Consider the following 16,733-nt stretch of genomic DNA (forward strand, 5'->3'; position numbering starts at 1 on the left):
CTGCAAAATCATATAATGATTGTTTCATATGCAATGGACTTTCTACATTAAAACAGCTCTTGAATTCATCATTGGAACATTGGATCAGGGGAAAGAGGGATATAAGAGTATGATATTGTGAGATAAAAAAACAGTGTGAGTTAGGGCTTTAAGATATAATGCACAATGTAGTTATCCCAAAATATTTGTTTATTTGTTTGTAAATTTAAAGGAGGAATTTATTCTTTGCATTCAAATACCGGTGTTCCAAATATCCAAAGGTGGAATAAGATGGGGCCGGCTTACAACCAAAGGCTAAAATGGTCTACCCTTAAAGGATTTAGGATTTAATTCATATACAGTAAAAAAAGTTATCAGACAAGAAAAGGCTAAATAAAAATAATGGTATCTTAGAGAACCTAAAAGTATATTTCTTTTTACATTTTTTAATGAAAAGTATCTAAAGAGATGAGAAGCTTTAGAGATGACTGGCATAAATGACCAATGATTATTGTAAAAGGCAATATAAAACAACAAGGAATAATCTATTGATGTATGCATGATATGTGCAGGGCTCTTGGAATTTTTCTACCATTTTTTCTTTTTTTTAAAAAATTCAATTTGGCAGCGTATAGTATAACCCCCTGTATTTGCCACATCATATGTGGTAACTGGGTTTTGGGCATTAAGGAGGACATCCAATGTGGTAAGAACTGGGTGTTGTACTATGTTGGCTAAATGAATTTACATATCACATCATCTATCAAACAAGAAAATATGGAGGACGTTGAAAAACACACATTTTGGGTCCCTTATAAAACTGAGTTCTGGGGCACCTGAGTGCCTCCATGTTTGAGTATCAGCCTTCAGCCTAGGTCAGAGCCTTCAGCTCTATGAAATCCTGGTAGTGGTCCTAGCTCAGGCTCCCCAGAGAAAGCCTGCTTCTCCCTCAGCCTGTGTCTCAGCCTCTCTCCTTTTCTCTCATGAATAAATAAACAAAATATTTAAAAAACAAAGCTGAATTCTGGGAGGAAACCATCACCCAAACTATAGAAAGGCACGTGAATCCACTGACAGACCTGTGCTCTACATGTTTTGCAGAGGAGCCTTGGCTTTCCATAGAAATGAGCATGTTTCCAGGTGAGATGACCATTGGATCCCTGGACTTATAAATTATATTTCCTCCCCCAACCATAGAGAGCATCCTCCAACTCATTGAAACCATGAATACAAGAATAGCTATGGAAGGCAGAAGTCATCTCATTTATTTCTGTCTCAATGTCTGTGCCGGTCATCTCATGCTATCGTCTCCTACTCTTAGACTGAGCAACACACATGACCTTCCCTGGTTCTCATTCCAACAGATCAGAATGCTTTACACCAACATCGAATCTGTGGCTCTGGTATGTAGAGGACAGATCATGTGTCTTGTCAAGCTCTGTTATCCTAGGATCTAATTATATATATTCTGTCCAGATGAGATTAGAACTCAGAATTAAAGAGTTCTACTTTCTATGCATCCCTGTTGGTATTTGGTATTGTCATAATTTTTGTTTTGTTATATATATATATATATATATATATATATATATATATATATATATATAGTTAGATAGGCCAACATATAGCATAGCACACAGTGCTCATCCCATCAAATGCAGTCCTCAGTGCTCCAGTCACCTTGTCCCAGTCACCCTGTCCCCCCGCCCACCTCCCTTTCCACTTCCCCTTGTTCATTTCCCAGAGTTAGGTGTCTCTCATGTTTTGTGTACCTCACTGATATTTCCCACTCATTTTCTCTCCTTTCTCCTTTATTCCTTTTCACTATTTTATATTGTTATACTTTTGTAATTTAGTCAATAGGTGGAGATGTAGTGTATTGTGAGGATCATTATATTTACATTTATCATTTACCTCTTTCCAGGGAATAGAATATTAATCTGTTACATGTTCCTTAAAGAACTGCTGAGAATAGTGCCACCATCATGGACATGGAGGATGTAGGGGTGGTGATGCTCCCCACATGACTATGCACCTTTCCTTTTGGGCTGCAGAAAATCTTAAGTGCTCTAGAAATCTACTATCAGTATTTTGATTGATGGTCTTCAAAGTGTTGGGGAAAAGCCCTGCCAATCTCTGCTGATCATGGTTCACCTTTAGAGAAATAGCTGTAAGGCTCTTTATGCATCTAAGAATCTACAGCTGGAAGCTGTGTCAGTAGGTTAGCACAGAAATGGAGATGTCCATCTTGAAGTGAGCGGTATTTGAGCACCTAAGCCCTAGATTGGGGCATGCACAGTGCCTCTCCATCACATCCAGAAGGAGTGTTGGGTTCTGAAGCAATCCTGAGGACACAGCATGTCACATTAAAGATTTTACAAATCCTCATGGACCCCAGCCCTGCTCCACTGCATTTTCTCACACACCCTGCACATATGAATTCAGGGAGAGAGTAAAAAAAATATTTGAAAGGGGAAGCAAATGTTTGAGCCTCGTCCACAGATGGTTCTGCAAATATTCAGGTCCCACTTAAGAGTGGAACTCAGTGTACTAAAATTGTTTCCACATCCCTGATGCAGCTGGCTTATTAGACGAGTGAAATTTCCTTCTGAAGACAGGAATAGATCAATAACTAGGTAGCAACACCTTGTAAAGAGGAGACCAAGCAGAGACACTTCAGTATGAAGCTGTTGGTCGCCCTGTCAGGTAATGAGCTCTGACAAACTGAAGGGTTGCTGAAATAAGAGTATATGTAGTTGATAGAGGAAGAAGGAAGGTCAATTAACAATTTTTATTCTCGTTTGATTACTAAAATGAGGATTGTAGCTGTCATACATATTCTCTCCTTGTATTATTTCAGATATTCTTTGCTAACAAACACAAGGGAAGGAGGAGTTAAGATGTCAGACCTGTAGGGGTCCCTGGGCTTGTGTCATCCCTGAACACAGCTGAATATTTATCAAATAATTCTTAGCTAACAAGAAAACAATTGGAAGACTGAGAGAACAAAAAATGCTAGTCTGCAAGTAGAAAATCGACACGTTTTGGAATGTAGGATGTGTGGAGTGTTGTGTTGGGGAGGAGACATAGCTATGGGGCTGGGGCAGGGAAGGAAACTACTTCCTGAAGTTGCCGCAATTAGGATGAGCAGCAAAGAGGAAAACTGTTCAGATTTCTTTTCATTCTATGAGTTTATCATGGAAATCCATCCACTTGAGGACATGCCTGGTTAAAGGTGTTCAGATTATAAAGCAGGCTGGAATCTAAAACAATGTTTTTAAAGATACAACTGGAATTGAACAAACATTGAAGACCCTCGAGAATCTCTTATTGTAGAGATAAAAGAAATAATCCCTTGTCAGCCCAACATTAAAAATGCTATTACGGGAATGCTGTCCCAAATGCAGGAATATAGAGGATGAATGAAAGACTAGCATATTGGAGAATTAGAAGATACCATGGTGGAAAATAATGACAGAACAGTAGAGGGAAACAGAGTAAATGTCCGTAAATGTAGAAATAGGGAACTGAGTGACTTATGAAACAATGACATTCCTATGATAGGAGGCCCAGAAAATTAAGAGCAAGAAATGTTGGCAGATTTATTCAATGAAATAATTACTGAAAATCTCCCTAATCAGGAAGGACAGACACCTCGACATCCTGGAGGCACAGATACTTTTCATATTTAGGGAGATAGTAAATAAGTGTAAGCAACTCTGTCTTCTGCACATATAAAGTAGCTGTTTTCCTAAAGACTCTAATTATATAAGAAACCAAATATTTAAGCACAAATTCCTGATCCGGAGACGCTCCCTGGGGGATGTTGTTCCTTAGAGCGGAAACCCAGATTTTACAGGAAACCTGCTCAGAACGTCCATCTGCACCTGCTCCTGGGCCTTCAAGACAGAAGTAGTGAGGAATGTGCACCCCCTGCTGGTCCCAATCACCTTCTACAAGGAGGTTTGTGTCTGAGCTCACACTGAAGTCGCCTCACTGTGTCTCTCGCACAGTAATAAAGGGCTGTGTCCTCCACTGTCAGGCTGTTCATCTGCAGATACAGTGTGTTCTTGGCATTGTCTCTGGAGATGGTGAATCGGCCCTTCACAGCGTCTGGGTAGTATGTGCTACTTCCATCTTTGTTAATATATCCGACCCACTGATTGCCCTTCCCTGGTGCCTGGCGGATCCAAAACATGTAGTAACTACTAAAGGTGAATCCAGAGGCCACACAGGAGAGTCTCAGGGACCCCCCAGGCTTCACAAGGTCTCCCCCAGACTCCACCAGCTGTACCTCACCCTGGACACCTGTAGACACAAGACATCCTGGTCAGGAAACTGTCCCACACCCTGTTTCTCTCACTCACCTCCACTCACATACTCAAGGTCTCTTGTTCTCCATGAATTACCTTTTAAAATAGTGACAAGGTAAATCCATCTGAGCACAGACTCCATGGTGAGTTGTCTGTGTCCTGTCCTGATCCTTGAATGGGGTCACCCGGGGATCCTGGTGCTGGGGCTGCTCTCCCAGCTGCAGGGTCAGACTGGGCTGGTTTAATCAGTGGAGGGAGGCTTCTTTGCATGTCCTTTGAATATACAATCAGCACCAGACCTAGATTTGATTCTTTACATATTATTAACAAGGATTGCTTACATCTGTGGGACAGTGTGTGTAATGTCTTGTGACATTATGAAATGTTCGAATCTATGAACCAAATTACATTTGCATTTCTCTATGATTTTAAAAATCTCTCATCAATGCAGGTACTTTTAGAGTACAGTATTTTACCTCCTTCAGGATATTTAGTTCTACATATTTTATTTTTAACACTGGTGTCAGTGTAATAATGTTTTATTAATTACCTTTTAAATAATTTATTGTTAGGGATGCCTGGGTGGTTCAGTGGTTGAGGTCTGCCTTCTGCTCAGGGCGTGATCTTGGAGTCCTGATATCAAGTCCCACATTGGTCTCCCAGCATGGACCCAGTTTCTCTGTCTGCCTGTGTCTCTGTCTCTCTGTGTCTTTCATGAAAAAATAAAGAAAATGTTTAAAAATAAATGGATAATTTGTTGTTAATGAGTGGAAACCTATATTTATTTCATATGTTGATTTTGTATCCTATAGATTCCATGAAATTGTTCATTAATTCTAAGTGTTTGGTTTTGGAGCTTGTAGGGTTGACCCTGCAATAGATCATGTCATATGGATACAAATAATTTTTTCTATATTTATTGATTTAAATAACTTTTATTTTTTGTTTCCTTAATTTCCGGGATTGGATTTCCTGTCGGGCCAGTAATATTTTCTTTCTCTTCTTTCTGGTTATTTGTCTGGACTACTCACTCTTTAGACATATGACAGATCTAAGTGGAAATGCCTTTTGTTTTTCATGTGCATGAACTCCCCATAATACAACATGCAGGCAATGACCAAAGTGGGCAGTCCTTGTGCTTCTTACACAACAAGATGGGTTTGTGGAGATATAAGGCCAGCAATTGGGTTTGGGTCAGTGAGTTAGTGAGGAACTGATAAGGGTTGTTTGCACAGCCTTTTGGACCCTGTTTTCTTATTCTGGTGCTGAGGTTGGCTCTGCCCTCCTGCTACAGGGAACGGAAATTTCCCATAGGAGATTTATTTCCTGCCATCAGGGGGACATAGGAGTCTTGGCCCATATGTCCACTGGATGTTTTCCAAGTGACTTTAGTTCACAATAACCCAGGGGACCAGCTGACATATGGGGTGGCACAGTTTATTCTCCTTCATGATACTATGTTGAATACTCATGGTGGGAATGACCTCCTTGTGTGGATCCTGACTTGACAGGAAGGTTTCAGTTTTTCACTTTGAATGCAGTGTTGGTTCTGGGTTTTTCATAAAATGCGACTAATTCACAGAGGCAATCTCTTCTGCCTTGATTGTTAAGACGTTTTGAAGATAAAAGCATGTTACACATTGTCAAGCAGTTATAGGCATTATAAGAAAGAATCATATACATCCAATCCTTCACTCATTTATGATCTGGGTGTGTTGAAGCACCCTTGCATCCCAGGGATGATTTCCTCTAGGTCATCCTGTGCAATCTGTCCATGGGCTGTTGGATTCAGGATGTCAGGACTTTTGCATTTATGTGCATTTGAGACAATGTCCATGAGTCCCTTCCTATGAGGACCTTGGTGTGGGTTCACTGTCAGAGACATCCTGGCCTCCCTAAATCAATTTGGGCATGTTACATTCTCATGATGTTTTGGAAGAGATTTAAAAGTTTTGGCCTTAATTCTTAAAATATTTGGTAAAATTCAAAGATAAAACCATCCAATTTTGGTCTTTATTTTTGGTTTGTTTTTAAATTTTTCGTTGTCTTTCATGAAGCAGAAATGTTTAGATAATGATTTCAGTCCTTGTATTTGTTCTGTTTTGTTCATTTTTTATTTCTTCATGGAATTGTTTTAGTGTATTGGTAATACTAGTAATTTTGTATTCTGCCGTGGTTTTCCAATATTTCCTCTATTAAAATATTAGAGTTTTATTCATGGTTCTTTTTATTTTTTGGTGTCTGTAATTTCTTCTCTTTGAAATCTGATTATACATATTAAGACTTACATATTTTCTTAGAGTGCCTATGAGTTTTATTTTTTATTTTTATTTTATTTTTTTTAAATTTTTTTTAAATTTTTATTTATTTATGATAGTCACAGAGAGAGAGAGAGAGGCAGAGAGAGAAGCAGGCTCCATGCACCGGGAGCCCGATGTGGGATTCGATCCTGTGTCTCCAGGATCACGCCCTGGGCCAAAGGCAGGCGCCAAACCACTGCGCCACCCAGGGATCCCCTACAACCCAGTTTCTATGCTGAGGAGAGGATTAAGGCCAGTCAGGATGACTTAATACCCTCCTGTTCCTCTCCACAGGTGTGCATTCTGAGGTCCAGCTGGTGCAGTCTGGGGCTGAGGTGAAGAAGCTAGGGGCATCAGTGATAGTCCCCTGCAAGACATCTGGATACAGCTTCACTGACTACATTTTGGAATGGGTATGACAGGCTCCAGGACCAGGGCTTGAGTGGATGGGATGGATTGGTCCTGAAGATGGTGAGACAAAGTATGTGCAGAAGTTCCAGGCAGAGTCACCCTGATGGCAGACACAACCACAAGCACAGCCAACATGGAGCTGACCAGTCTGAGAGCTGAGGACACAGCCATGTACTACTGTGTGAGACAGTGTGAGAACCCACATCGTGGGAGTGTCAGAAACCCTGGTGAGATGACAGCTGTGCTGCTGGGTTGAGGAGGTGACAGGGACAAGGGTACTCCTGACTTCCTCACAGCAATGAGTCAGGATATTGGGACCAATATACTGCTTTTGTGTGCACACCATTCTCACTAGGAAGCTTTGAATCAACAGCTACACTGAAAGAATGATGGAGGTTAAACACTTTGCATAAAAGACAAAGGTATTAATTTTTGTAGTGGGGATATTTGCACCCTTATGTGGACAGAAGTAGAGAAGTTCCTTAAGGCATCATCTGGGAAGAGTTGAGAGGTGTTGGGCTGCAGACACTGGGACTGGAGATTTCTCCCTAACAAATTCGTAACTTCTGCTATTTTTGAAATGTGACAATGTGCTTGTGCAAAAGAAATGATGTGGATACTGTGGATGGATTTCTCCATCCCACTCTCTGAGCATCACATCCATAACATTCTGGCAGGACAGTCATGAAGTCATGGTCACAAGGCCTGGACTGACAGGTGTTCCAGATTACAGCTCAGTCTACATCAACACATCATCCTGACAGTTCCCCCTTCAGCGCTGAATTCCTAAAGAGGATCCTCCCCACCCAGCCCAGCCAATGAGTATCCTTGTAAATCTTTCTAAAATCATCACCCCAAATTCCCACACCTCATCATTTCAAACACATGTGGGCAGAACTCTAGGTGTGATTCCCCTGGAAAAGTCTACTGTATACATGAGGACTCATGATACTCAAAAAAATCTTATCTGATTCTAAAATGCCTGCTGTACCCCATAAGGAACACCACCTATAGACTCTCCCAGTGTAGGGATTACATGGAGGGAATGCAGGAGAGGACAGTAGTTTCTAAGAAAAATTAGGAAACAATTAGTTTCTGATGCCAAGGAATCTCTCTTCTTCAAGGATCTACACTACTCTGCCCTTGGGGATTCTATCCCTTACAGGTTTTGTGCCAATGGGTGGACATGTGTGTTTACCAGCATGCACTTTGGTAGAAGAATTAGGGGAGCCCATGGTCATCTTTCAGGTTATCCTGTATCTTTCCCAGTCAGCCCAATGTTGGAGTGATCCTACCTCTACAACTTCCTAAACACTGTGTGGTACTCTGCTGCATGAGCAGGGATTCATTGCACATGGAGAAGATCATACCACAGCCACACACCAACACTGGAAATAATCGCATTCTATTGAAGACATGAAGTCCCTAACTTTCACAAATTCTGCTGATTAGTCTGGCCACCATGAAGGTATTTGTCTACCATGATACTGTTCTAGAATTGTTCATGGTCAGCATGTAATTCTACATAGTGATGTGGACAATCTCGATGGAGGAATTCTCCAGGACCTGACTTGAAATGGGAGCATATCCAGTGCATAAGCAGAGTGAAGATGAGGGTAAAACATATTACCAGGCTGCTGTTCCCCATGTTTCCCCCAACTCCAGCTGCACAGGGCCCCTGCTCAGTCATGGGCTGGTGAGGTGGGATGGGTAGACGTGTGGACACCTGTGTCTCAAATCTGACTGTGCACATCAAGATATCGATCGACTACTGTTAACAAAACATAAACATCATGCACATATCTCCAGAACATTAAAGGCTCACTGTTCCTCCTACACAGATTCAGTCCCCATGCTGCAGGACCCTACGTCTCATCACATGAGTCAGGACATTGATGAAGATTGAAATATACTCAAATCCACCTCCTCACAGTTGAAAAGACTAGCACTGGTTTTAGGACAGTGACATTTGTATCCCTGCCTGGGCAACCTGTGCTCCTCAACCCTGCTGCTGACTATCATTTCCTGTGAGTGCTTGTGTCAGGGGCTCCCTGGGGGTAAAAGATTCCTTTCCCCATCCTGTGATGTCTTTCTCCATTGGAGAATCTCCCAGATCACCCTGAAGGAGTCTGGTTCTGGGCTGGGGAAAACCAGGAAATGCTTACACTCACCTGCTTCTTCTCTGGGTTTTCACTGAGCACATCAGTGTGATGTCACAAGGGTCCATCATCCTCCAGGGGAAGGCACTAGAGCAAATGCCAATGTCTGGTGAGTGGATGCTAAGTATTATAACCTGTCTCTGAAGAACAGCAAGATGTATAGAAAGTCTAACATCTGGAGAGATAAATGTTACTGTTTCACACCAGAACCACATCTATTCAACCTGATTAACAACCAGCCTGATTGAGATACAGCAGAGCATCTGTCACGAAATTACAAGTTCAAGTTTGAGCATGAGAACAGAATGGCTACAGTTAAAGAAAACAGCACCATGCAAATCAATTGCCAGTCTATATTCATTTATATATTAAAAAGCAACACTGAATCAATAGAGACCAATTAGGGAACAGATAAACACTGAGGAAACAAGGAAAAAAAACACAAGAGTTTTCAATATATTGTCAATGGAGAAGCTATTCAGAGGCAATCATTAATCATGAAATTGGAATGCTATAGATAAAAAATCAATATGCATAACACCAAATATTAGGAATACATTTTGTGAAAATCAACTATATTTTTCTGCTCATGTATTTATCAAGATAATGAAAGACAAGATATGGACCAAGGGAAAACATACACAAATTTCATAACAAAGAACTTTCACCTGAGTATCATAAGAACCCTCAAAACTCAATAGAAAAACAACATTCATCTATAAAACAGGCAGAGCTTTGTGTGGACATGTTATACAGGAGGGTACAGACACATGAAGCAAGCACAATAGAGGACACTTCCCACCAGAATCTGTCAGGGAAATTCACATCAACCACAATGAGATGCCTTATACACTCATCAAAGGGGCTCAGGTGTGAAAGAAGCACTGACCAGAACATCCTGGGGAGCATACAGGACACCTGGGTTTCAACCCTGCAAGTAGGAAGGAAAAGTAAAATAGAAGCTCTGAAAAAATCATTTTTTTCTCTTCCTTCTGAAATTAAAGGTGGATAACCTACCACGTGACCTGGAAATCCCACTCCTCATTGGTTGTTGCAGAATAATGAACCCCATGTTCATGTAAAAATGGCATGTGAGGATTTATAGTGTCTTCATTTCTGTTAGAAGTCTATAATACCCTAAAACCTTCATGATTTAAAAAATAATCCCAGTAGAAAACATCCATCAATGGGACAGGATTCTGCGATAAGACACCGTGCTATTGATGCACCCACCATCCCAGGGGAACCTGGAAGATGATGTTCCATGAAGGTCAGCAGTCTCAGAGATGACAGACCATGCAGCCTGGGGCATTCGTACAACCAGGCCAGGGTCACAGTGGTTTGGATGGGCTTTCTTTACTTCTCACTTCCCCAACCCCAGATGATGGGCTCCTCTGCATCAGGCTGCATGCTGCCCTCCAGTGCACAATGTCCTCAGGTACAGAGGCTTCACAGACTGACCCAAACCACCTCAGTTCCTCTGATGGGGAATTCTTGAGACCAGAGTCTATTGTGTGTTCTGACAGCAACAGTCCCATCCAGCATCTCCAGATCACGCTCTCTCCTGTAGGCGACCAGGACAAGGTTACGACACCTGCACTGAGTCCATCCATCTCCTGTGACTGCCTCACCCTAAAACCTGAGGCATCTACCTTCCCCTCACTCAACTGGAAATGATGTCATGTGTTTGGGAACAGAACCAAGGTCAGATTTTTAATCAACTGTCCACAAAAGGACCCAACATTATTTGTTTTCTATAGAGAAATAGATAGAGAGGGACACCTTAGTGGCTCAGCGGATGGGGATAAGCCTTTCGTTCAGGGCATTGTCCTGGGGTCCTGGGACCAATCCCATGTCGGGATCCCTGCATGGAGCCTATTTCTCCCTCTGCCTGTGTCTCTGCCTCTCTCTCTCTCACTGTATCTCTGATGAGTAAATTTTAAAAAAGAAATAGATATAGAGGAACTAGTCCTGATTTAAAAAATTATATATGTATATGTAATATATGTTATTTTTTAAATAATAAATTTATTTTCATTGGTGTTAAATTTGCCAACATACATAATAACACCCAAGGCTCATCCCGTCAAGTGCCCCCTTCAGTCCCCGTCACCCATTCACCCCCACCCCGGCCCTCCTCCCCTTCCACCACCCTAGTTCATTTCCCAGAGTTAGGGGTCTTCATGTTCTGTCTCCCTTTCTGATATTTCCCCATTTCTTCTCTCTTCCCTTCTATTCCCTTTCACTATTATTTATATTCCCCAAATGAATGAGAACATATAATGTTTGTCCTACTCCGACTGACTTACTTCACTCAGCATAATACCCTCCAGTTCCATCCACGTTGAAGCAAATGGTGGGTATTTGTCATTTCTAATAGCTGAGTAATATTCCATTGTATACATAAACCACATCTTCTTTATCCATTCATCTTTCGTTGGACACCGAGGCTCCTTCCACAGTTTGGCTATCGTGGCCACTGCTGCTAGAAACATCGGGGTGCAGGTGTCCCGGCGTTTCATTGCATTTGTATCTTTGGGGTAAATCCCCAACAGTGCAATTGCTGGGTCGTAGGGCAGGTCTATTTTTAACTCTTTGAGGAACCTCCACACAGTTTTCCAGAGTGGCTGCACCAGTTCACATTCCCACCAACAGTGTAAGAGGGTTCCCTTTTCTCCGCATCCTCTCCAACATTTGTTGTTTCCTGCCTTGTTAATTTTCCCCATTCTCACTGGTGTGAGGTGGTATCTCATTGTAGTTTTGATTTGTATTTCCCTGATGGCAAGTGATGCAGAACATTTTCTCATATGCATGTTGGCCATGTCTATGTCTTCCTCTGTGAGATTTCTGTTCATGTCTTTTGCCCATTTCATGATTGGATTGTTTGTTTCTTTGGTGTTGAGTTTAATAAGTTCTTTATAGATCTTGGAAACTAGCCCTTTATCTGATATGTCATTTGCAAATATCTTCTCCCATTCTGTAGGTTGTCTTTGAGTTTTGTTGACTGTATCCTTTGCTGTGCAAAAGCTTCTTATCTTGATGAAGTCCCAATAGTTCATTTTTGCTTTTGTTTCTTTTGTCTTCGTGGATGTATCTTGCAAGAAGTTACTATGGCCGAGTTCAAAAAGGGTGTTGCCTGTGTTCTTCTCTAGGATTTTGATGGAATCTTGTCTCACATTTAGATCTTTCATCCATTTTGAGTTTATCTTTGTGTATGGTGAAAGAGAGTGGTCTAGTTTCATTCTTCTGCATGTGGATGTCCAATTTTCCCAGCACCATTTATTGAAGAGACTTTCTTCCAATGGATAGTCTTTCCTCCTTTATTGAATATTAGTTGACTACAAAGTTGAGGGTCCACTTCTGGGTTCTCTAATCTGTTCCATTGATCTATGTGTCTCTTTTTGTGCCAGTACCACACTGTCTTGATGACCATAGCTTTGTAGTACAACCTGAAATCTGGCATTGTGATGCCCCCAGATATGGTTTTCTTTTTTAAAATTCCCCTGGCTAAAAAAAAAAAAATTCCCTTGGCTATTCGGGGTCTTTTCTGATTCCACACAAATCTTACAATAATTTATTCTAACTCTCTGAAGAAAGTCCATGGTATTTTGATAGGGATTCCATTAAATGTGTAAATGCCTGGGTAACATTGACATTTTCACAGTATTAATTCTGCCAATCCATGAGCATGGAATATTTTTCCATCTCTTTGTGTCTTCCTCAATTTCTTTCAGAAGTGTTCTATAGGTTTTAGGGTATAGATCCTTTACCTCTTTGGTTAGGTTTATTCCTAGGTATCTTATGCTTTTGGGTGCAGTTGTAAATGGGATTGACTCCTTACTTTCTCTTTCTTCAGTCTCATTGTTAGTGTATAGAAATGCCATTGATTTCTGGGCATTGATTTTGTATCCTGCCAGGCTGCCAAATTGCTGTATGAGTACTAGGAATCGGGGGGTGGAGGCTTTTGGGTTTTCTATGTAGAGTATCATGTCATTGGAGACGAGGGAGAGTTTGACTTCTTCTTTGCCAATTTGAATGCCTTTAATGTCTTTTTGTTGTCTGATTGCTGAGGCTAGGACTTCCACTACTATGTTGAATAGCAGTGGTGAGAGTGGACATCCCTGTCTTGTTCCTGATCTTAGGGGAAAGACTCCCAGTGCTTCCCCATTGAGAATGATATTTGCTGTGGGCTTTTCATAGATGGCTTTTAAGATGTCAAGGAAAGTTCCCTCTATCCCTACACTCTGAAGAGATTTGATCAGGAATGGATGTTGTATTTTGTCAAATGCTTTCTCTGCATCTGATGAGAGGATCATACGTTTTTGGTTTTTCTCTTGCTGATATGATGAATCACATTGATTGTTTTGAGTGTCCAATCAGCCTTGTGTCTCGGGAATAAATCCTGTTTGGTCATGGTGAATTATTTTCTTAATGTATTGTTGGTTCCTATTGGCTAGTATCTTGTTGAGAATTTTTGCATCCATGTCCATCAGGGATATTCTGTAATACTCCTTTTTGGTGGGGTCTTTGTCTGGTTTTGGAATTGAGGTGATGCTGGCCTCATAGAATGAATTTGGAAGTACTCCATCTCTTTCTATCTTTCCAAACAGCTTTAGTAGAATAGGTTTGATTTCTTCTTTAAACTTTTGATAGGATTCCCCTGGGAAGCCATCTGGCCCTGGATTCTTGTTTCTTGGGAGGTTTTTGATGACTGCTTCAATTTCCTCCCTGGTTTTTGGCCTGTTCAGGTTTTCTATTTCTTCCTGTTCCAGTTTTGGTAGTTTGTGGCTTTCCAGGAATGCGTCCATTTCTTCTAGATTGCCTAATTTATTGGCGTATAGCTGTTCATAATATGTTTTTAAAATCGATTGTATTTCCTTGGTGTTGGTGGTGATCTCTCCTTTCTCATTCATGATTTTATTAATTTGAGTCTTCTCTTTCTTCTTTTTAATAAGGTTGGCTAAGGAATTATCTATCTTATTAATTCTTTCAAAGAACTAACTCCTGGTTCTGTTGATCTGTTCCACAGTTCTTCTGGTCTCGATTTCATTGAGTTCTGCTCAAATTTTAATTAACTCTCTTTTTCCCTGGGTGTAGAGTCCATCTGCTTTTTCTTCTCTAGCTCCTTTATGTGTAATGTTAGCTTTTGTACTTGAGTTCTTTCCAGTTTTTGAATGGATGCTTGTTTTGCGATGTATTTCCCCCTTAGGACTGCTTTGGCTGCATCCCAAAGATTTTGAATGGTTGTATCTTCATTTTCATTAGTTTCCATGAATCTTTTTAATTCTTCCTTAATTTCCTGGTTGACCCTTTCATCTTTTAGCAGGATGGTTCTTAACCTCCACGTGTTTGAGTTCCTTCCAACTTCTTGTTGTGATTTCTTCTAATTTCAAGGCATTATGGTCTGAGAATATGCAGGGGATGATCTCAATCTTTTGATATCTGTTCAAACCCGATTTGTGAATCAGTATGTGGTCTATTCTGGAGAAAGTTCCATGTGCACTTGAGAAGAATGTGTATTCAGTTGAGTTTGGATGTAAAGTTCTGTAGATATCTGTGAAATCCATCTGGTCCAGTGTATCATTTAAAGCTCTTGTTTCTTTGGACATGTGTGCTTAGAAGACCTATCGAGTGTAGAAAGAGCTAGATTGAAGTCACCAAGTATAAGTGTATTTATATCTAAGTAGTTCTTCACTTTGGTTATTAATTGGTTTAAATATTTGGCAGGTCCCACATTCGGGGCATATATGTTGAGGATTGTTATGTCCTCTTGTTGAATAGATCCTTTAAGTATGATATAGTGTCCCTCTTCATCTCTCACTACAGTCTTTGGGGTAAATTTTAGTTTATCTGATATAAGGCTGGCTATCCCTGCTTTCTTTTGAGGACCATTTGAATGGTAAATGGTTTTCTAACCATTTATTTTCAGATTGTAGGTGTCCTTCTGTCTAAAATGAGACTCTTGTAGACAGCATATAGATGGGTCCTGCTTTTTTATCCAGTCTGAAACCCTGCGCCTTTTGATGGGGTCCTTAAGCCCATTCACGTTCAGTGTTACTATTGAGGGATATGAGTTTAGTGTCATCATGATATCTATTCAGTCCTTGTTTTTGTGGATCTTTCCACTGAACTTCTTCTTAAGGGGGAATTTTAAGAGTCCCCCTTAAAATTTCTTGCAGAGCTGGTTTGGAGGTCACATATTCTTTCAGTTCCTGCCTGTCTTGGAAACTCTTTATCTCTCCTACCATTTTGAATGAGAGCCTTGCTGGATAAAGTATTCCTGGTTGTATGTTCTTCTCATATAGGACCCTGAATATATCCTGCCAGCCCTTTCTGGCCTGTCAGGTTCTGTGGAGAGGTCTGCTGTTACCCTAATATTCCTCCCCATAAAAGTCAGGGCTTTCTTGTCTCTTGCTGCTTTAAGTATCTTCTCTGTATCTTTGGAATTTGCAAGCTTCACTATTAAATGTCGAGGTGTTCGACGGTTTTTATTGATTTTGGGTGGGGAGATCTCTCTATTTCCTGGATCTCAATGCCTGTTTCCTTCCCAGATAAGGAAAGTTTTCAGCTAGATTTGTTCAAATACATATTCTGGCCCTCTGGCCCTTTCGATGCCCTTGGGAACCCCAATTAAAAGTAGGTTTTTCTTCCTCAGGCTGTCGTTTATTTCCCTTAATCTGTCTCATGGTCTTTTAATTGTCTGTCTCTTTTTTCCTCAGTTTCCCTCTTTGCCATCAACTTGTCTTCTATGTCACTCACTCGTTCTTCCACCTCGTTAACCCTCGTCGTTAGGACTTCTAGTTTGGATTGCATCTCATTCAATTTATTTTTAATTTCTGCCTGATTGGATCTAAATTCTGCAGTCATGAAGTCTCTTGAGTCCTTTATGCTTTTTTCTATCGCCACTAGTAGCTGTATAATAGTGTTTCTCAATTGGCTTTCTGTCACTGAATTGTAATCCAGATTTTGTAACTGTGGGAGAGAGGACTGTTTCTGATTCTTTCTTTTGAGTTGAGGTTTTCCTTTTAGTCATTTTGCTCAGTGCAGAGTGGCCAAAAACAAGTTGTATTGGGAAAAGGATAAAAAGAGAGAGAAAGAAGGAAAGAACAGAGAAAAAGAAAAAAATGAAAAAGAGAAGAAAAAGAGAAAGAAAAAGAAAGAAAGGGGGAAAAAGGGTGGGGGAAGCAATCAGAAATCAAAAAGAAAAAAGAAAAAAACATGGGGGAGTATCTTCTGATTCTGTATACTTTAAGTCCCTCGACTTCCCCTGGAACTTGTCCGCCTAGCTGGTCTTCTGGGGGAGGGGCCTGTTGTGTTGATTTTCAGTTATTAACATTTGGGGGTCTGCTCTGCCCCCTGCCTGGTGCAGGGCTCATTGGGGGTTGTTGACCCATGAGGCCCCAGGAGGAACAACCCCAGTGGCTGCAGCAGCTCTGGAAACCTGGATTCAGCTCCCACAGTAACTCCGGAGCTCTCTGTCTGCAGGGCCTGCAGGCTCTGGGGTGGCGCCGTTGATCTGCTCAGCTCTGGGCAGGAGTGCCTTGCTGTCCTGCGCCCTCCCGGCATCTGCC

General features: G+C 41.1%; 1 gene segment (V, D, J or C); it reads right to left on the minus strand.

Annotated features, from left to right (window-relative positions):
• Positions 1-3,556: 3,556 nt before the first annotated feature.
• Positions 3,557-16,733, minus strand: part of LOC144321274 (immunoglobulin heavy variable 3-74-like) — a 182,744-nt gene continuing 169,567 nt past the window's right edge. The window contains 1 exon segment of the V gene segment in view: positions 3,557-4,287. Within this exon segment, the coding sequence occupies positions 3,926-4,287 (362 nt within the window).

The sequence above is a fragment of the Canis aureus genome, chromosome 9, assembly GCF_053574225.1.
Source record: "Canis aureus isolate CA01 chromosome 9, VMU_Caureus_v.1.0, whole genome shotgun sequence".
Lineage (NCBI taxonomy): Eukaryota > Metazoa > Chordata > Mammalia > Carnivora > Canidae > Canis > Canis aureus.